The following is a 22,025-nucleotide window of genomic DNA, read 5'->3' on the forward strand; positions in this document are numbered from 1 at the left end:
GTAAAAATGCATTTCGGTCAGTGATGACTTTGAAATGTCTTCATTTAAAGTCTTATTGTATTCAGTGAGGCTTACTTCAAACGTCTCATTTTGCAATTGGAGCAGAACAGAAATGGTTTAGAATGTTTCCATGATGGTGGTGTCAGTGCTGTGACCTTAAATTGGTAGATTTGATATTTTCCTATTTTTACCTGATTATCGTGTATCTACTCCAGTGCTTAGTACAGTGCTTGGCACATAGTAAGCATTTAAATTCTATCATTATTGTTATCAATATATGATTACAATCATGCCTTGCCATTTCCTTGAGGTTCACATTTTTTAAAAATTGCAGGGAAAGCCAGGTATGTTAATGTCTATAAAGAATTTTGTCCTTAAAAGCATTAAGAAACAATGGGGTAGATTCAGGTTAATCAGATTGGACACAGACTCTATCCCAAATGGAACTCATCACCTAAGGTAGAGGGAGAACCGAGAGAGAACCCCAGTTTTACAGATGAGGAAACTGAGGCACACAGAAGTTACGTGACTTGCCCGAGGCCAAACAGCAGGCAAGTGGCAGAGCCCGGATATGAACCTAGGTTGCTTGGCTCCCAGTCATTCATTCATTCATTCAATCGTATTTATTGAGCGCTTACTGTGTGCAGAGCACTGTACTTAAGTGCTTGGAAAGTACAGTCCTGTGCTCTTTATTTAATGTTAGCATTTAGAGAAGCAGCATGGCCTAGTGGATAGAATATGGGCTGAGGAGTCAGAAGGACCTGGGTTCTAATTCTGGCATTTCTAAGTCTTCTATAGAATCCTTTTTGAGAACAAATTTACCTATCCTTCACACCCCTGAAAAAAAAAAAAACAGAAGCCCAAATGACATCTTAAAAAAAACTGGGGGGAAAAAAGTTTTTACCACATATCTTTATGCACACTGCTTTAATAAAATATCGTCATTTTCATCATCATCATTAATGGTATTTGAGCACTTCCTGAATGCATCACACTATTCTAAGTGCTTGGAAGAACACAACAGAAAAGCAAGAAGCATGATCACTAGCCTCCAGGAGATTACAGTTTAATAGAGTAGACAGACAAAGAATTATTTGAATACAGGAAGGAAAGTAATATTGTTGGAATAGGGTAGACAGACAAAGAATTACTTGAATACAGTAGTAACAGGAGGAAAAGTAATATTGTTGGAAGTAACATATGTATTAGGATGAAATAGTTGAATGTATATTTGATTAAACATATATATATATATTCATAACTAGTGGGGTTAGGAATAGAATTTTAAGTGTTCAGGGTAGTTTTGGGTTCATTCATTCATTCATTGTCATATTTATTGAGCGCTTACTGTGTGCAGAGCACTGTACTATCAATCATATTTATTGAGCGCTTACTGTGTGCAGAGCACTGCACAAAGCACTGGGAAATACAAGTTGGCAACATATAGAGACGGTCCCTACCCAACAGCGGGCTCACAGTCTAGAAGGGGGAGACAGACAACAAAACAAAACATATTAACAAAATAAAATAAATAGAATAGTAAATATGTACAAGACACACTGGAGTGGTGTGAATAGTTTAGTTTAGGAAGGCTTCCTGGATAAGGTGGAATGTTAGGAGAGCTTTGAGGTTGAAGTGAGCTGTTGATTGGTAGATTTTTCTGAGAAGGGAGTCCTAGGCTGCAGCTGAGTGAGGCCTTCAGGTGGGAGAGTCAAGAGCAACATACATTTAAAAGGGGAGCTCAGGAGGAGTGAGTGGTGGGTAAAGAGAACCAAAATGAATATTGGAAAAAGTTGTTGGAGAGTCTTGAATCCAATGGAAAAGTTTCAGCTAGTTTCTGCCTTATGCAGAGCAAGATAAGTAGTCTGTGAGGGGTATTTGAAAAACGTGTTGTCTAATCTACTGGTAAAATATATTTAATGTTGTGGGGTAAAACCATGCTAAATATGAATTTTAGTATGGTTATAAAATGGTGATTTCTTTTTGCAATGTCTATTGTGGTTTTTTAAGTGGGTCTTACTTTTAATGTTATTATTTCCTGTGTAGGCTTGTGTTGAGCAGCAGTTTGATTCCCTTAATGGAGGAGTGTCTGTGTCAAAGAATAGCGCTTTTGCCGAAGAATTTGCACACACTATTCGCACAATTTTTGCTAATGTGGAAGCCAAACTTGGTAATGCATACTGCATGTTTTTTGCAGTGATTTAACTCTTTTAAAGTTTTTTACTTTTACCTAAAAGCAAACTTTAAGATGTTTCTTTTTTTTACTTTTATCCCCAACCTGTGACGGCCATCTCTACAAGGTGAACCCTCTGAAATTGACCAGAGAGACAAATATGTAGGAATTTGTGGGCTCTTTGTGCTGCATTTTCAAATTTTTCGAACTATAGACAAAAAGTTTTACAAATCTTTATTGGATATTTGCAAGAAGGTAAGATATTTGACCTGCTTGCTGCTTCTTCGTAAATAGCTGAAGTAGAATTTAACTGCCATTTTAGATAGAGGACATCTTGGCTCCATCAAAGAACAACAAAAGTATTTCATTTCTTGCTGTGGATTCAAGCAAACTCATGACAGTATTTGTCCATTTAGAACGCTCAACCATCCTAATGAACACTCACCTCATCCACTCACTAACTTGGACACGTGATTGATCTCATCATCTCTAGTCACTGTACAATCTCAACCCTCACCAACTCTGAAATTCCTCTTTCTGACCAGAGCCTCCTCACCTGCCATCTCTCCCACCCATCCTCTTCCCACAAATCTGTCCTGTTCCTGGTTTTTATTGAGCTTTTCTCCAGCCTCTAATAGCCCTTGGGCCTCTTAGAGAAGCAGCGTGGCGCAGTGGAAAGAGCCCGGGCTTTGGAATCAGAGGTCATGGGTTCAAATCCCGGCTCCGCCAATTGTCAGCTGTGTGACTTCGGGCAAGTCACTTCACTTCTCTGGGCCTCAGTTACCGCATCTGTAAAATGGGGATTAAGACTGTGAGCCCCCCCATGGGACAACCTGATCACCTTGTAACCTCCCCAGCGCTTAGTACAGTGCTTTGCACATAGTAAGCGCTTAATAAATGCCATTTATTTAAGAGAAGCAGCGTGGCTCAGTGGAAAGAGCCCGGGCTTTGGAGTCAGAGGTCATGGGTTCGAATCCCGACTCCACCATGTGTCTGCTGTGTGACCTTGGGCAAGTCACTTGACTTCTCTGAGCCTCAGTTCCGTCATCTGTAAAATGGGGATTAAGACTGTAAGCCCCATGTGGGACAACTTGATCACCTTGTATCCCCCCCAGCGCTTAGAACAGTGCTCTGCACATAGTAAGCGCTTAACAAATGCCATCATCGTCATCATCATTATGCAGTCAGTCAGAGCACTGTAACAGAGCACTGAAAGTATATATGAATACAAGTATATTCATTTGAGAGTATTTAATACAATAGAGTTGGTAGGCACGTTCCCTGCCCAAGGAACTTAAATCTAGAGGGGGAAACGGACATTAAAAAAAATTACGACTATGTCCATAAGTGCTGTGAGACTGAGGGTGGGGTGGCTGTCAGGTGCTTAAAAGGATCCAGATCCGCGTGCATAGATGACCCAGAAGAGAGCGGTAATAGGAGAAATGAGGGCCTAGTCAGGGAAGGACTCTTGGAGGAGTTCACTCTGCAACTCCTTCCCCACAATCGTATTCTCAACTTCCCTGCCTTCTGCTAGGGTTCTTGCTTCCTTTGCTGTAACATCTTTCCTCTTTCCACCCTTTTTCTTTCCTCCATTGCTACCTGCCCTCCACCCCGCCCCCAGCCATCCTCCTCCCCTATCACTTCTGCTCATCCTTTGATACCAGTACCCAGTGCTACCAGAATCCTTCTTCCCTTCTCTTCCCTGGCCATTTTCCCTCGTCATTTGCTAGGCCTCATACTAGTGAATCCAAATATCCAAGCAAAGGTGTAGGCATGTGTCAGAGAGGGAGGGGCAGCAGTGGAGGGATACCAAATCACGCTGGCTGGTTCTCCAGCCTCTAATAGCCCTCAGGCCTCTTATGCAGTCAGTCAATTATATTTATTAAGACCTTATTGAATGCAGAGCACTGTACTAAGCCCTTGGGAGTGTACAGTATACCAATAAACACATTCCCTGCCCACAGTGAGCTTACAGTCTAGCGTGGGAGACAGACATTAATAATAATAATGGTGGCATTTATTAAGCACTTACTATGTGTAAAGCACTGTTCTAAGCGCTGGGGAGGTTACAAGGTGATCAGGTTGTCCCATGGGTGGCTCTCAGTCTTCATCCCCTTTTTACAGGTGAGGGAACTGAGGCACAGAGAAGTTAAGTGACTTGCCCACAGTCACACAGCTGACAATTGGCGAAGCCAGGATTTGAACCCATGACCTCTGACTCCAAAAGTCTTTCCCACTGAGCCACGCTAATAGAAATAAATATTACAGATACATATACCTTAGCACTGTGGGCTGGGAGGGGGAGTGCAGCTACTTTCAACCTTTGTTTCCAGGTTCGAGTTGCTGCTTCAGGCATCCCATGGGTGCCCCTGATGCTGGCCCTACCTCTCTCCAAATATTTGGGACAGCCCCTAGATGGGAGGGTAGGAAAAGCTGAAACTGCAGTGCTGTGATCCGAACCATAAATGACTATATTGCAGCTGCTTCAGGAAACCTGGTGTGCCCCCTTGTTCCCTTCTTCCCTTTCCCCAGGTCCTCTTAGAAACCAGTGTGACAACCAGTTTGGTTGTCAGTACTTGGAAAATATGATCCAAGTTACCATATGGCTCAACTATAATAGAAAAAATACGTCTACTGGATTTCCCATTTTGAATTCTGTTGTGATTTTTAAAATGGAAATTGATTTTCCTCCCCAGTCATTTATTGGGAGTTTGTAGTCTTTTATTGACTCGCTGTTGACTATTTCTTTTTCCCTCTCATTCTTCCTTATTATGTCTAGGTTCCAGCCATCACTTTAACGGCTAATATCATCTGGTTTGCTGATAACTTTCTGATCCAGAAAATGCCAGAAGCTGCCAAGCTTCTAGACAGGAAAAGCCTTCATGCCATTAAAACACAAAGGGACAGTTTTCTACAGCAGAAGACTCAGATGCTTACCAAGTAGGTTTTACAAAGCGGTATAATTAAAACAGAAAAGCATTATGCATTTCTGGGATTATGGGAAAAGGAAACAGTGATAAGACCTTGAGTATATTCTGTGCCAAAACCTAGCACTAATCAGCAAGCATTGAGTTTGCAAATAACAAGAAAGCTTGTGTAACCCTGTTTTTAAAAAGCTCCCAAAGCCCAAGCCCAGTTTTGATAGTGATTATGGGTAAATTATGCCTTTGGATAACAGTTAAAATATTTTTGTTTAAGTCCACTTAGTAGGTCTGGATAATTTTTTTTTTAAAAAAATTTTATAGTATTTGTTAAGCACATTCTGTTCATTCATTCAATTGTATTTATTGAGCACTTTCTGTGTGCAGAGCACTGTACTAAGCGCTTGGGAAGTACAAGTCAGCAACATAGAAAGACGGTCCGTACCCAACAACGGGCTCACAGTCTAGACGGAGACAGATAACAAAACAAAACATGTAGATAGGTGTCAAAACCATCAGAATAAATAGAATTATAGCTATATGCATATCATTAATAAAATAAAGTAGTAAATATGTACAAGTAAAATAGAGTAATAAATACGTACAAATATATACAAGTTCTTTGGGGAGGGGAAGGAGGTAGGGCGGCAGGGGCGATGGGAAGGAGAAGAGGAAAAAGGGGGCTCAGTTTGGGAAGGCCTCCTAGAGGAGCTGAGCTCTCAGAAGGGCTTTGAAGGGAGGAAGGAAGCTAGTTTGGCTAGTTTTTCTTTGTGCCGGATGGCAAACTAAGCCCTCAGGTAGCTAATCAGGTTGCAAACAGTCCATGTATTACTTGGGGCTCACAGACTTAATCCCCATTTTATAGATGAAGTAACGGAGGCACAAAAAGTTAAGTGCTTTTTCCCCAAATTCACACAGCAGACAAGTGGCAGAGCAAAGATTAGAACCTAGGCCCTTCTGACCCCCAGGCCTGTGCTCTAGCCAGTAGGCCATACTGCTTCTCAATAATTCAGGGTGTAGAATTTAATCTGTAGACCTGAATTGTCTAATTGGCCTATCTCATGGGCACAGTCAGCTGGGTATTTGCAGTCGCTCAGTGTTCTCCTCATTGGGGTTGTGTAGACCCATCAACACTGAGTAGCACAGTGTCTTGTAAAGAAAGAAAGAAATTCTCATCGAAGCTCTTCTCTGCAAGATTAAAGCTTCAAGCCAGCAGTGCAGTCAGTAGAGATGTTCATTATACCTTGCCCTTCCATTTTAGCTTGTTAATGATGTATACTGTACATAATGGTGGAAAGAAGAGAGGTGGGCACCCTTCCTTGGGAAATGGCAGCAGGCTGGGACTAGCCATTGAATGAAAATCTATTTGAATCATTGACTAGAGTGAAACTCTTTGGCTATATCTGTGGAAGACAGATCTAGTGACAGTTGAAAAGTGGTAGAAAATGTGATTGCATTGTAACAGCGCAAATGTCATCGGAATTGTAGCGATGAAAACATTTGCATCTGCTTCTCGTTAAAATTGAATACAGTGGGGTGGGAAAGTGATAGGTTGGAGCTGGGCAGGAAGGGGATTATTTCCTTCAGGATGCCTTCACTTGTTCAGTAGCTTTTTAGAAGAAAAATTGGAGCAAAAATGAGGATTGTGCATATGTAGCAATGAAGCAATCACTTTTAGCCATGTCTTAGAAGGGATACAAAATTTGTTTCCTTCTGCTGAATAACTCTCCATTTTCCTCCACTAGAGAGGTACAGTCTTACTACGTCTTTGTGAGTTCATGGATGATGAAAATGGAATCCATTTTGTCTAAAGAACAGCGAATGGATAAATTTGCTGAAGACCTCACTAATAGATGTAATGTTTTTATACAGGTAAAGTACATTCTGGCCTGATGGAAGCATTATTTTATTATTGGATTGTAATTCTTGAAAATTGAGTTAAGGGTTTTGTAACCTTAATGGAAAGTAAAGGGATAGCTGATATTAAATATTTGATACACCAAAACTTGATTTAAGTTTTGTTTGTATCCACTTTGTCTCCTCACTGGGTTTATATTGGTAACCAAACTTGCATATATTTACAACCCCACCTTGGAGATAGTCAATCTACTTTCCTGTTTGTTTCCAGGGTTTTTTATATGCATATAGCATCAGCACCATCATTAAAACCACAATGAATCTTTACATGTCCTTGCAGAAACCAATGACCAAAACCTCAGTCAAAGCCTTATGCAGGCTTGTTGAACTACTCAAGGTAAGGTTATGGGATGATGTGACTGACCTTTAACCCACTTGCCAGAGCATAACTTGATGGGGATCTTCTCACAGGAGTTTAGATTTGGTTCTGTTTTGGTGGGCACGAGGAAAAAAAAGTTGGGAAATGTGTACTTTTCCCTAATACCAACAAGCATTCTCTTTGCCTTTTCCTTAGTCTCCTGTTCCCACTTGCCTATTCTCTATGTCTCAGCTGTCTCTCAAGAATAAGCCTACCACTTTCTCTTAAAATCTAAACCTCCCTATCTGTGCCATGGACCCCCATCCCCACTGTTGTCTTAAAAATACTTTCCCCCTCCTCTGCTCTCGTGCTTCCATCCTCGACCTCTTACTCTCTTCTGTTGCCTTTCTCTGGGCTTTCAGACATACTCAAGCTCCCCGCCCCAGTCTCCCGAATGTCTTCATGCAATCTCCATTATCTCTTGTCTTCTGTTTCTGTTCAAATAATCTATTCACTGCCTTCACTTTTTTCCTTCAGTATTCTTTTTGGCCACGTTCTGGCCATACTGCACCCACAGCAGGCACTCAATCAGTAAATACACTACTGATCATCATCATCATCGCAAAAAAAATGAAGAACAGTCCCTGCCCTTTTGAAAAACTATTAGTTCTCCAAATGTAATAGGCAAGCTGTGTTAAAACTTTCAAGTTCTAGTAATTGTAGTAGGATGCAGTTGGGGAGATGAAGAAAAGGAAATACAGTAAACTGTTTTACAGAGGCTTCCATTTTGCAAGGGAAGCATCTGTTTCCCCTGAAATTTCAGGAATATTTTCTTGATTTTTTTTCTTTATACCTCAGCTAGGTTTTTAAATGTAGTGGGGGAGAAAGGCAGTTTATCCCATGAAAATTACATTATAATTTGTTTCTTGTACCTAAAGTATTTTAACTAAAACTTTGAATAAAAGTTTTAAGGACATGGAGTATGCTTTCTAAAAATACCTTCGAGCTTATTTTAATCAAATGAAAGTGATAGGATATTAAACACAGATATCAGTTGATATCAAATATCTTAGATGTCAGAAAACCAGGGAAAGAACTTTTGAAAAACACAAATTCAGTTCTGTTTTCCTGTCAGTTCACTAATTATACACTTTGCATCATTAATATATGAGTAGTACACATTTGACTGCTTCATTTTCTTGGTACCAGAAAAATGTCTACATTGTTGCTTGGTATAAAAGAATCTTGTACGTACAGCAGGACATCATCTCTTGGTAACATTTCCCCACATAAATGCATGGCTCCATCAGTCAGTCAATCAGTGGTATCTGTTGAGTGTTTTTTGGGTGCACTGCACTGTTCTCAGCACTTGAGAGAGTACAGTGGGGTTTGGTAGACATGTTCCCTTCCCACAAGGAGTTACAGTCTAGAGGAGGAGCTTTCATTCTAGAGGCTCCTTTGATTTTTGCCAAATAACGTTGCTAGTCATTACAGCTTATGTTGTCAATTAATAGTCTTTATTGAGCATCTGCTTTTATTTTCTTCATCAAATAATAGCCTTTATTGAGGATCTGCTGTTTGCAGAACACTGTGCTAAAACAGTATAAATAATCCCTGCCCTCAAGGATCTTACAGCAGGGGAGAAAGCTGCATAATTGGATACAGTAATTTTTTGTTGCCCCTTTCGCCCACCCATCCCAAGTATGTCCATCCACTTGTGGAAGTTCAAGTATACTATATTTTTTCTTAATATTTTTTCTTACTTTCTCTCTTCTCATTTTGTTTTCGTGGGCAATTCTGTATTTATAACAAGAAGATGCTTAATCTTGGGTTTGGTGCTATGGGGTGCAATGTTGTTGGGAAATACAGTCAGGGTAAATGGTTATTATCCAAGGCAAATCAAATGTTTACAAGCTTTTTGACTTCTGAAACCCTCCCATAATGATGGCATAAGCAATATTGTTATATGAGACATTTTTATTTTAGAACTGACATAAGGCAGCTAGCAACAGCCTGTCTGGGAATGGCTGTGGTAGGCCCTGGGGGAGAGGAAGCCTGGATTTGGATCAGCCTGCTATTTGACAAAATATAGCGTCCTATAGATAAAGGGAAGTTTAAATGTACAGTTTTTAATGCCAAAATAAGCTTTGAATTTCACTACTGATGGAAGTAGACTGGAACTTTTACATTACTTTAACCAGTGCTAAAAATGTAATTATCTAAGTATGAACTTATTAGACAATTTTTATAGTGCCTCTGGCCTTGAGGCCTAGCGGAGAAAGTAATTTTAGAGTAGGTAATGGATACCACAGGCTGTGGGTGTGAGTGCCAACAGTGTTTGAATTCTTTTCCAAACAGTAATGCAGGCACTTGTTTTCTGGCAGTGGCAAGCTTGCCAGTGTTGTTTCCAAACTAGTTCAGAAGTAGATGTTAATATCTAAAGCAAAATACTGGACAGCAAATTTTCTATTTGAGCTTCATTTTCTGAGTAGCTATGTGGTAGTTTATCACTATTATAGTGAGGAAAGAGATAAAAGTGCACCTGTAGTTTATAAAAGGACTGCCCAATGAAAAAAGAACAATGGAAGTACTTTTTTTTTTTTTTTACAAAAAAGCAATACACAAAGTATATGTGTGTGTGTGTGTGTGTGTGTGTGTGTGTGTGTATATATATATATATATTCTTTCTGTAGGCAATAGAGCATACCTTCTACCGAAGAAGTATGGTTGTGGCTGATTCTGTTTCACACATAACACAGCATCTTCAACATCAGGCACTTCACTCAATTGCTGTAGCCAAGGTATGTAACCCGTCGTATAATCCGTAAAATCTTTTCTTCTTAATTAGATTATATGACCTAAATAGAGTTTTTATTTATTTTAGTCCTCTGGATGCTTAATTGAGACTGTCAGCCTCTTCACATCTCTCCTTCGTCCATTATGAAATGTATGTGCCCCTTCATCAAGTCTTATTCTATCTTGAAATCTTTTGGCATTTAGATTTGAATTTCTTTTTCTTCAAAGATGCAAGGTGTATTTCTTTTTCATCTTTCATAGTGTATAAGCAGCCAGATTTATTTGGTTTAGGAGCTTCACCATACTTCAGAAATTCTTGTTAAATTAATGAGTAAGTGTTTAGCACATATCCGATGAGTTAATCATGGTCTTATAGCGGTGGATTGACTCTTAATCATCCCTAAATGCCCTTCCCTATACTGTGCTCTGTAGATATGGGGGAAGCCGTGGGGTAGTGATAAGTCCCAGGCCTGAGGTGTGCAATCCAGCTGACATATACTGGTGAGTGGCCCTGGGGAATATGGGCTGGAACCTGCCTCCCAGAGAGAATTGGAACTGCTGGAGCCGGCCCCAAGACAGATCTACCTTCATGGTCGGGGCTCTTAGCGCTTGGGAGCCCACCTAGACCCTGGTTGGCCGCAGGTCTTTCTGGCCTACCCAGGTCCAGCCCTGGGTGACTTTTGGTCTGGCGCAATTCAGTCCCATGAGCTGCAGAAGCCACTTTTTTTGTCCTACTTTGCTTTGTGGCACATGCCGCAGCAGAAAATGGCCTCCAAGGTGCTCTTGGGCCCATTGCAGGATGCTGTTTGACACACCATTATTGCCAGAAACGGAGCCAGGAACCAGTTTTCATAGCCGTTGTTGCTGGGCAGTATGACATTACCCGACAGAAATCTAGCTGAAGGAAATCAGTACACACATCCATTTTGTAAAGGGTGGTAGAAGGGAGTAATAATAATAATTGTGGTATGTGTTAAGCGCTTACTACGTGCCAGGCACTGAACTAAGCGCTGGGGTGTGGATACGAGCAAATCAGGTTGGACACGGTCCCTGTCATCATCATCATCATCAATCGTATTTATTGAGCGCTTACTGTGTGCAGAGCACTGTACTAAGCGCTTGGGAAGTACTGTCCCATGTGGGGCTCACAGTCTCAATCCCCATTTTATAGATGAGGTAACTGAGGCACAGAGAAGTGAAGTGACTTGCCGAAGGCCACACAGCAGACAAATGGTGGGGCTGAGATTAGAACCCATTACCTTCTGCTTCCCAGGCCCATCCTCTATCCATTACGCCGTCCTGACAAATTCCTTTGCAGTTGCAATATAAATTCCACTATTCTTTTTCTCTGTCCCATAAGAAAAGAGTTATTTCTGACAAAAAGTACAGTGAGCAGCGCCTCGACGTGCTCTCTGCCCTCGTTTTGGCGGAAAACACCTTGAATGGACCAAGCACAAAACAGAGACGACTGATTGTTTCCCTTGCACTGAGCGTTGGCACACAGATGGTAAGTAATCTCAATCTTTCCTTGTAAAGATGTGGTTCAAGTTTTGTTACATAGAACTAATGCTCCAGCTGTAAATATGCTGTATTTTTTCAACAGAAAACATTTAAAGATGAAGAACTCTTCCCTCTTCAAGTGGTTATGAAAAAACTGGATTTAATTAGTGAACTCAGAGAAAGGTAACTAGAACAGCATACTGGAAAAGGATACTGAAAATAGTTACTGTCATTTATAAAATTGTTGGGTTGCCTTGGCACAGATGAAGGATTTAGCAAGGAGGACCACTAGCCCCACCAATATTCTTCATACTCTTTGGTCTGATCTGAAAGAGGGCACGCTTTGATGTCTGCAGGTTGTTTCCTGTATTAAAGATGAAGCTAGCCACAGTCTACTCCTATACAAAGTAGCTGTGATCCTGGACGATGTCTGAGAAGTCTGTTAAGTATTGAAGTGGGGGATATACATAACAGCCAGGTGTTTTCTAATAAAGTGTGTTCTATAAAATATTTTTGAGGATTTTATATAACTTCCTCAAAACCAGCTAGGTATCCTGCCGAGGCAGACACCACCCGAGTGTCCACATTAGACTCTTTTCTAGCGGACATATTAATAAGGATTTGTAATTTACCTGTTAATTTCTAGGCAGAGGATATTGAAATCTGGAAATAGCTCCATCTTTTTTAACAGACACCATTGAATTTCTGTTAACTAGAAAAGGCAACACATTCTTTTATAAATAAGAGGAGTAGGGGGACTCATTTCAACATGTTACTTTAAAAGATGAGAAAGACTTTTTAACAGATCATAGAAATTGGTGAAAATAGAATTGCACCCCATATTTCAGAAGGTTTTCAAGTCAAGTAAAACAAAGAGTGCACAGCAGACTAAATGTGTAAGTAGCATTGACTAGGTATTTTGGTAAGAAATTACTTGTAAACCTTTGACTAGCTCTTTTGAAGCTGAACCCATTTCCAAATGTTTTGTGAAATGAAAGCCCCAGGGCCAAACATAGTTTTACCAGTTATTTTTGGAATATGTTAGCTACGGGACACATTCCTTCCTGATTTTTAGAAACTTGGGTAGCAGATCATTCCTTTTATTGTTATTTTTGAGTAGCCTGAGTTACTATGGCCACTAATTTCTACTTTGTATTGTAGAGTCCAAACACAATGTGACTGTTGTTTTTTATACTGGCACCGAGCAGTCTTCCCAATCTATTTAGATGACGTGTATGAAAATGCTGTTGATGCAGCAAGATTACACGTAAGTAGAGAATAATTGGAACCATTAAGAAGGATAATCCTGCATCTTTAGAGTCATTGAGGAAAGCTGATATACCTAAAATCATAAGTTATAAATCATAAAATTTCAAAACCCTTTGAAAATGAACCTCAGAGGCTATCATACCATGCTCCCAGCAGATGTCCAAATGTTAGATGATGATGATGATGAAGAAATTGGCATTAATACCCATAGTGCTGCTTTCTGTAACATCTGCCTCATTTCCCGTTTTCTGTCCTCCCTAATGATACTAATTATATTGATTTAATGTCAGTGTCTTGCAAAATAGCCAGATGCAAACAAAATTAATATCCTGTTAGGCAGATGGTAACCATTTATGTTTGTTTATGGAAGTTGTCTTTTGTTCCTGTGAAGTGATCAGAATAGGGAAGATTAAGTGGGATGTGAGTTTTTCCATATACTTGACTGACAGAACATTTGACCTTAGGGAAGTGAGACAATTTTGGGGACAATTACTCAAATTCAGTTTATTTTTTAAGCAGATTGATTATAATTTTATAATGCTTCTCAGTAATAAAACATCCGATCAAGATGTTTGAGACCTATTTCTTTTCTAGTACATGTTTAGTGCTTTACGGGACTCTGTACCTGCGATGATGAATGCAAGGCATTTGGAGTCTTATGAAATACTTCTGGATTGTTATGATAAAGAAATTATGGAAATTCTAAATAAGGTAATTGCACATATATAGATGTCAGAAAGTAGCCATATGTTTGGAGTTGGAGTGTTCAGTTGTACATTTGGCTTTAATCAGACTTTGTCATTCATTTTGAATTCATGTTGACAGTAAGAAAGAACAGTGAAACATAACTGAGAAACCCTCAAACCATAATTACGTATCTGTACAGAATGTTTTTTTGGGGTATCAAAATCAAACTGGAGATTCTTTGAAAAATGCTGTTCTTGACCTTTTCTGTGTGTTACCGTATTAACCCAATGTCTTATATTTGATCGTAAGCTTCTTGGGGACAGGAATACGCCTTATTTCTCCTTCGTGTTTTCTTACACTGCTCTGTACACAGCACTCAAAACTGTTAAATAGATGATTGAAAAGAGCAGCTTCTTTCTCCCCCTGCCAGTATAACATACTCACATCCTCCACCCTTGTTCAAAACAGTTTTAAGGGGAAACTTATAGCCCATTTGAAACATCTCCATGAAAACTAAAGCCACGCCATGTTGTTTCTTTCCGATTAGCATTTGCTGGACAAGCTGTGCAAAGAAATCGAAAAGGATCTGCGCCTGTCTGTGCACACCCACCTGAAGCTGGATGACAGAAACCCATTCAAAGTTGGCATGAAAGACCTGGCCCTTTTTTTCTCTCTGAATCCAATTCGCTTTTTCAATCGTTTCATTGACATCAGAGGTAAGTGTTTATGTTTTTCCTTTTGGAGTCAAGCCTTTCGGTACCTTTTCTGTGATCAGGTATATTATCCCCATTTATATAGCCTCATATTTCAGTGCCCGGTCCATTTCTTTGGCCCTTGAATTTCTCCATCTTTCTTTTTGGTTTTCATTTCTCTTTTTTCAGTTGCTCTTCATTTCAACAAAGAGCGCCACTTGTTTTCAGAGACGGATGATGGTTTCTCATTTCTCCTTAGTTTCATTTTCCGTCCTTCTTTATTGTTTGGTAACCACAATGAAGAGGTTTGTGTTCATTTGATCCACCCATGTCTCAATGTTTTTATAGCTTATGTAACACACTATTTGGACAAGACTTTTTACAATCTGACAACAGTAGCTCTTCACGACTGGGCTACCTACAGTGAAATGAGAAATTTAGCAACTCAGCGTTATGGCTTGAATATGACAGAGGCTCATCTTCCCAGTCAGACTTTAGAACAGGTATGGTATATTTGTCTTGCATATTCTTGAACTAGCCTATGATGGGGTCCTTGTGGGCAGGGATCATGTCTACTGACTATTGTATGCTCTCCCAAGCCCTTAGTACAGTGCTCTGCACACAGTAAGTGCTCAATAAATACGATTGATTTCATTTTGTTTTCTTATAGACTTTGTAGTGGACATGTATTTTTATATTGCTTCTGAATATAATAAAACATCCAATCCAGTTATGTGGATATTTTCTTTTCCCAGGGTTATAGACTTTAGACTTGGGAATGCACATTATGTGAACAGAAAATATGTGATAGAACATTTGATCTAAGGCGTGTGAAGGAGGATGGCCAAATGGGTAGAGCATGGCCCCGGGAATCAGAGGGACCTGCGTTCTCATCTTCGTTCTGCCACTTCCCTGCTGTGTGACCTTTAGCCAGTCACTTATCTTCTCTGGGCCTCAGTTACCTCATCTATAAAATGGAGATTAAGACTATGACCCCCATGGGGGATATGGACTATGTCCAACCTGATTAGCTTGTATCTCCCCCTGTATTTAATACAGTGCCTGGCACATAGTAAGTGCTTAACAAATACCTTAAAAATGATAGTCCATGTTGGAATTACATTATTGTTCTGAATGCAAGAATACAAAGAAATGCTTTACCTTTGTAAGGTGGATAAACCATTATAATATGGTAATATTTTTCAAAATATACTTCCCTCAGTTTAAAGCATCAACCTATTTGCAAATAATGTAAATTTTGTTAAAATAAGATGAAACAGAAAACATGTACTTTGCATTCAGTATGAAATTGGCTGCTTGGCCCTTTGATCAGCTCAGTGTGAGGTTTGCAAATGAATGGATCTTGGTGAGATAGCTAATGGGGACTGACGGGGGTGGAGGGGAAGCAAATCACCTTAGTTTTTTCCAGAAATTGACAGAAGGAATGAAAATTCAAATGGGACTCATCTTCCATTGGAGCACATATCTTGGCTCTGTCATTACTGGAGCCTTCTCCACAGGGCTCTGAGGGATGTAAGGGGTGAAGCAGGGACATCTGCTTTCTCTAGCTGCTCCCAAGTATTCCTCGATGCAAGTTCTTCCTTTTTTCCTCCTTTCTGCTTTCTCCATCAGTCAGTAGTATTTGAGCACTTACTGCATGCAGAACACTATCCAGTAGCATAAGAAGACATGGTCACTGCCCTCAAGGAGCTTAAAATCCAGTGGGGAGAGAGCGATATTAAAATAAATGACAGTTTGGGGGAGCAACCAAATGTAAGTGCATATACTTAGGTGCTGTAGGGGTGGGGTGAATATCTAAGTGCTTAGATACCACCCACCTATACATTGAAAAACTGAACAGCTACTCAGAATGTCAGTCCTTCCAGAGAGTTACTGTCAGTGTCCAGGCTGAAAGGATTTTGCATCTTTTGAACAGGTCATATGGCCAGACAAAGTCTTGTTTCTTCAAATTACATAATCATTTAAAAATCTATTGCTTAATATTGAATCATTAGGGCTGCGAAGTAGTTTTAAACCCTCAAAATTGCCATGGCTATTGAAGTCATCTGGGGAAACTTTAATATCTGTTAGAATGGAAAACCAACACAAAACTAATCTCTAAATGGTCTTTATTTCAGGGTTTGGATGTTTTAGAAATCATGAGAAACATTCATGTGTTTGTGTCCCGCTATCTCTACAATCTCAATAATCAGGTGAGGTCCCTCTTGTTGGACTTTACAGAATTTGTTCCTTCAGGTTCTGACTTTTATACTCACATGCTGATGCATTTATTTACAGATCTTCATTGAGCGAACTAGCAATAACAAGCATTTGAACACAATTAATATCCGGCACATTGCTAATTCAATTCGGACGCATGGCACTGGAATCATGAATACAACAGTAGGCATCTTTTGTAACTACGTATATGATGGGAGGGCATGTGTCTGCTAATTCTGTTTTAATAACAATAATTGCGGTATTTAAGCACTTACTATGTGCCAGGCACTGTACTAAGCGCTAGGGTGGATACAAGTAAATCGGGTTGGACTCAGTCCCTGTCCCACGTGGGGCTCACATCTCAATCCCCAATTTACAGATGAGGTATTTGAGGCACAAAGAAGTGAAGTGACTTTCCCAAGGTCACACAGCAGACAAGTGGCAGACCTGGGATTAGCACCTTCTGACTCCCAAGCCTGTACTCTATCCACCATGCCATGCTACTTCTTGTACTTTTCCAAGCACTTAGTACAGTCATCTGCACATAGTAAGCTCTCAGTAAATACCACTGATTGATTGAAGAGTGTGTGTGTGTGAGAGAGAAAGAGAGAGTGTGTGTGTGCAGGCACTCACTTCAATAGGAGCCCTTACTACCATGTTCTTTCCTCTTCCGTAATTACTCCCTTGGTAACAGGTGAAAATGGAAAGACTTATTTTGTCTAAAGTTTGTAGAAACCAAACTGCCAATTAACTGTTATTTTCATCCCAAGCTGAAGTGACTTTTAGCTTTTAAATTTGAATTAAGTCCACCCCAAAGTCAGTATTCATTACTCAGTTGTTTTATTTCTTCATCTTTTGGACCCTCATAGGCTCTGTTATACGTGCTAAATTATATATCATTACATGGAATGCTTCCACATAGAATGAGATAAGCACTTCAGGCAAAGGTAGTTTCTTCTTGAAAGGAAAGGGCAATAAATATTTATTCAGCCAAAGTTTTATCTGGCTCCTTAGCCAATTCTACAGGCACTTTGGAGGATTCGTTGATCAAAATGATCTCCTAATCTAATCAGCCAGTAGTCTTTCCTAATGTTCCACTGTAAACCTGGTCAAAGGGCAGCATATGAGCCTTCCATATGATTATGCAAAGTCCCGTGCTGAGACACCTTGACTCTGAGGTAAAGATTTTGACTAGCATCTCATTCCCTAAGTAGCCCAGATAACAAGCCTTTTGCCACATGTGGAAAATGGAATGTAGCTATTGAGACAGTAATAATTACGGTGTTTGTTAAATGCTTACTATATGCCTAGCACTGTTCTAAGTGCTGTGGTGGTGGATACAAGATATTCATTTATTCAGTCAGTCATATTTATTGAGCACTTACTGTGTGCAGAGCACTGTACTAAGAGCTTGGAAAGTTCACTTTGGCAATGGAGAGACACAGTCCCTGCCCACACTGGTTTTGCAGTCTAGAAGGGGGGAAACAGGCATCAAAACAAGTAAACAGGCATCAATATAAATAATTATATACATATATAAGTGCTGTGGGGCAGGGGGAGAGAGGTAGAGCGAAAGGAGAGAGTCAAGGTGACGTGGGGAGAGGAGTAGCTGAGGAAAAGGGGGGCTTAGTCAGGGAAGGTCTTTTGGAGGAGGTGAGCCTTCAGTAGGGCTTTGAAGGAAGGAAGCGTGATTGTTTGACAGATTTGAGGACGGAGGGTATTCCAGGCCAGAGGTAGGATGTGAGCCAGGGGTCGACAAGAACGAGGCACAGTGAGAAGGTTAGCACCGGAGGAGCGGAGTGTGCAGGTTGGGATGTAGGAGAGAAGGGAGATGAGGTAAGAAGGGGCAAGGTGAGAACTTTGAAGCTAATAGTGAGGCGTTTTTGTTTGATGTTTTTTGATAGGTTGGATATAGTCCCTTTCCCGCGTTGAACTTACAGTCTAAAAATACAGTTGATTTACTTACAGTTACTGATTTTAGCCATTTGGGTTCTTTTAAGCTTTAAAACAGCCACATCAAAAGTTGCAGGGTGCATGCATACTGTACCTAAAGCTATTCTAAAACCACTGTTGGTAAAACTTGTTTAAATCTAGCTTTTGCATAATTGCCTTTCAAGGCACTTCAGAAATATAAGTACACAGAATCCTGAAATGTTACCATCCCCATTTTATAGATGGGAGAACTGAGACGTATTCAGGATTACACAGGCAGTATAAGAATAGGGGCTTGGGTTCTAATTTTTTTTTTTTAAGTTTAGTGGTGTTTCTGTTATTTGAATATTTTCCTTCTTTAAGAAAAACTCAGCCAATTCTGAATTGTATCCAGAGGACCTGGGTTCTAATCCTGGATCCGCTCTGTGACCTTGGGGGAGTCATTTAACTTTTCTCTGTCTCAGTTACCTCACTTGTAAAATGGGGATTAAGACTGTGAGCCCCAAATAGGACAGGGACTGTGTTCAACTTGATTAACTTGTATCTACCCCGGCACTTAGTGCTGTGCCTGGCACATAGTAAGTGCTTAACAAGTAACCATGTATAAAAAAGAAGTGTACTACTGACTAAAAGTGATTTTAATTAGTTATTGCTCAGCCATATTGATTCACAACTTTATCAGGTAACTGTTTTTTCAATTGTGCTTATAATTTGCCACAGGTTAATTTCACCTATCAGTTTTTGAGAAAGAAGTTCTATATTTTTAGTCAGTTTATGTATGATGAGCACATTAAATCAAGGTTGATCAAAGATATCCGGTTCTTCAGGGAAATCAAGGATCAGAACGATCATAAGGTAACATTTTAGCTCCTTTTAGAAAGAAAGGTATTTCATTGCTCAGCATAGTATAGTCGCTAAGACTTACTGGAGTGACTTGGTTGATATGAAAGCTGCTATTTAATATAAACCTAATCTCTACATGTTATACACAAATATTGCAGTATCCACAATGCGGTGACCCAGTGCCTTGCCATGTATAGTTTAAAGTTTAATGGAAACAAAGTGCCCTTCAAATGGCAAGGAAAATGTAAGCAGAAATAGGTGAATTTTGCAAGCATTACCCTCTTGTGACATCGCAAAACCTATATCCCTATCAGATGGGTCCCATTTGATAGGGAACTTATTGGCAGATGGTTCTTGCATACAGATCTTGCTGTTTCAAAAACTGGAAAAATGTGGCCGCAGTGGTAGTGTAGCGAGTTTTCCAGTAGAGTGGGGGATGTGAGCCTGCAGAATCTCATGTTAAGGAAAACTTGCTTTAAAGTTCATGCTGTACCATGCATACACTGTATTTCACTGTATCCAGACTGGCTCCATAATTTCCCAGCAGCGTTCTAAGCCAAGGTTCCTAGTAAAAATGTGTTGTGGGAGAACTGAGTGCACCTAAGTGGTGAAATTCTCCCAAGTGCTTAGTACAGGGCTCTGCCCAAAGTAAATGCTCAGTCAATATCAACTGATTGATTGAAGGTAATATGCCAAGGCAGAATCTAGGTGAATCAGGAACAAAGGGCAGGGGAGCAGGGAGGAAGGCTCTGGGACCAGACTGCTCAGGAATACAAAACCCCAGATTCCTCCCTTTTCCTTAAAGTCATTACTAAGGCCCAGTTCAGGAATGGAGAGTGGTTGAAGCAGGTGAGCAGCTTGAGCTTCCTCCCCAACCACCCCAATCCCAGGTGTGCTGACTGTAGGTGGAGACCAGATCGTTGGGATTGGACAACAACCCACTGGGGTTTCTTGGGCTCCCAGTGGGTGAGTCTGCTCCTGGATAGATACAGAGATATGGGGTAATGGAGAGGAGAAGCAAAGGGGCATTGACGCTGCTGGTGGTGTCAGCAACCCAGAAATGAAAAACACTTGCTTCTGACATCAGCCTTTTGGCTTTTAACTTCTAAACTGGGTCTATCTACGTATCTTTTCTCTTTATGTAAAATGTAGATTTAGGTACAGGAAATGCATTTAAGTTAAATTTGGAAATATAAGAAAGCTGAGATGAAAAGCTAGCCAAACATATTATTGCTTAAAGGATAGGTGTCTCTGTTCTTTTAAAAGTGATTCCCCCCAACTGTCTCTCTAGTATCCTTTTGAAAGAGCAGAAAAGTTCAACCGAGGCATAAGAAAACTTGGAATAACACCAGATGGACAGAGTTACCTTGACCAATTCAGGCAGCTCATTAGCCAAATAGGTAAGAAAGATGAATATAAAAATGCATCAGTTGTAATGAAACTTCTTCACAAGGACTTATTTTTCTATTCATTTCACTTCAAACATCCAATCTTGATATAAGATGTTTAGGATTATTTGACTTGAGCCTATCCCAGATAGCCAAACTTAATTATGTTGAGTAATACGAATTTTCCATTGGCTGAACTAGCCTTAGTCTTAGTTACTCTAGCTTAGAATGATAATCAGCTTGCTACTATATCTATAATAGTCATTATTGAAACATATGTCAACAATCTTTATAAAAAGGAAACTCAGGTAGGGAAAATATTTTGGCATTAGCCACAACAGTTAAAAGAAAACAACAACAGCTTTGACTCCTTAACATAAATACCAAGTGGCTGCATTTCTGATTGTTATTGAGGGTTTTGAAGTATATTTGTTAGCATATCCAGACCTTATGCACTTATTTATGCCCCATCTCTGTACTTCTGTATATATGTTTATTCAATTGTGCATTCAGGTATTTATTCTGGTTATTTTGTAAATACCTAAATTTTGTTAGAGTATAAATTCCTTGTGGGTAGGGAATCTGGCCTCTTTAGTTTTGTAATAATAATAATTTTGGTATTTAAGTGCTTACTACGTGCAAAGCACTGTTCAAAGCGCTGGAGGGGATACAAGGTGATCAGATTGTCCCATGTGGGGCTCACAATCTTAATCCCCATTTTACAGTTGAGGTAACTGAGGCACAGAGAAGTTAAGTGACTTGCCCAAAGTCACACAGCTAGCAAGCGGCGGAGCTGGGATTTGAACCCATGACCTCTGACTCCCAAGCCCATGCTCTTTCCATGGAGCCATGCTGCTCCTTTGTATTTTCCAAGCCCTTAGTACAGTGTGTTGTACCCAGGGGATGTTTGATAAATGCTATTACTACTGTTCCTACTAATTTTCTTATTTTGGAATTTTAAGGAAATGCTATGGGCTATATTCGAATGATCAGATCTGGTGGACTTCATTGTAGCAGTAATGCTATTAGGTATGGATACACATATTTATTTTTTCTACTTATAACTTGTGCCATCTTTTTTAAAAATCTAAAGTCTCTTAAAATTCTTTCAATGTGAGTCATTTTAGTGTTGGAAAATTATATTCTCTCTAGGCATAATAGTTTCCACATTTGGGGATGGACTTTAGGATAAAATGGGAATTCCAAATTGCTTTTTCAGTATTTATTTTAGTAAAAAACAGACTAAATATTTTTACTATTTAAGGTCTCAATTGAGTATACAAATATTATGCCTTAAAGGTAATTAAGGTTATAAACATTTGATTTGTGGATCAAAACACTTTATAATTTTGCATGTAAGCTAAATTTCAAGTTCCTTTTTGAGAAAAG

At 39.8% G+C, this 22,025-nt stretch overlaps 1 protein-coding gene across 1 annotated transcript in view; it reads left to right on the plus strand.

Moving 5' to 3' along the window:
* Positions 1-22,025, plus strand: part of WASHC4 (WASH complex subunit 4) — a 49,841-nt gene that overhangs the window by 16,766 nt on the left and 11,050 nt on the right. The window contains exons 11-27 of the mRNA XM_038756161.1: positions 2,047-2,170; positions 2,301-2,428; positions 4,953-5,113; positions 6,840-6,966; positions 7,223-7,348; positions 10,003-10,110; positions 11,466-11,612; positions 11,709-11,788; positions 12,767-12,872; positions 13,469-13,585; positions 14,109-14,277; positions 14,602-14,756; positions 16,392-16,466; positions 16,552-16,656; positions 19,126-19,260; positions 20,540-20,648; positions 21,599-21,665. Coding sequence (XP_038612089.1) covers positions 2,047-2,170; positions 2,301-2,428; positions 4,953-5,113; positions 6,840-6,966; positions 7,223-7,348; positions 10,003-10,110; positions 11,466-11,612; positions 11,709-11,788; positions 12,767-12,872; positions 13,469-13,585; positions 14,109-14,277; positions 14,602-14,756; positions 16,392-16,466; positions 16,552-16,656; positions 19,126-19,260; positions 20,540-20,648; positions 21,599-21,665 — 2,039 coding nt within the window. The remainder of the gene's footprint in view (positions 1-2,046; positions 2,171-2,300; positions 2,429-4,952; positions 5,114-6,839; positions 6,967-7,222; positions 7,349-10,002; positions 10,111-11,465; positions 11,613-11,708; positions 11,789-12,766; positions 12,873-13,468; positions 13,586-14,108; positions 14,278-14,601; positions 14,757-16,391; positions 16,467-16,551; positions 16,657-19,125; positions 19,261-20,539; positions 20,649-21,598; positions 21,666-22,025) is intronic.

Source organism: Tachyglossus aculeatus, chromosome 14, assembly GCF_015852505.1.
Source record: "Tachyglossus aculeatus isolate mTacAcu1 chromosome 14, mTacAcu1.pri, whole genome shotgun sequence".
In the NCBI taxonomy this organism is placed as follows: Eukaryota; Metazoa; Chordata; class Mammalia; order Monotremata; family Tachyglossidae; genus Tachyglossus; species Tachyglossus aculeatus.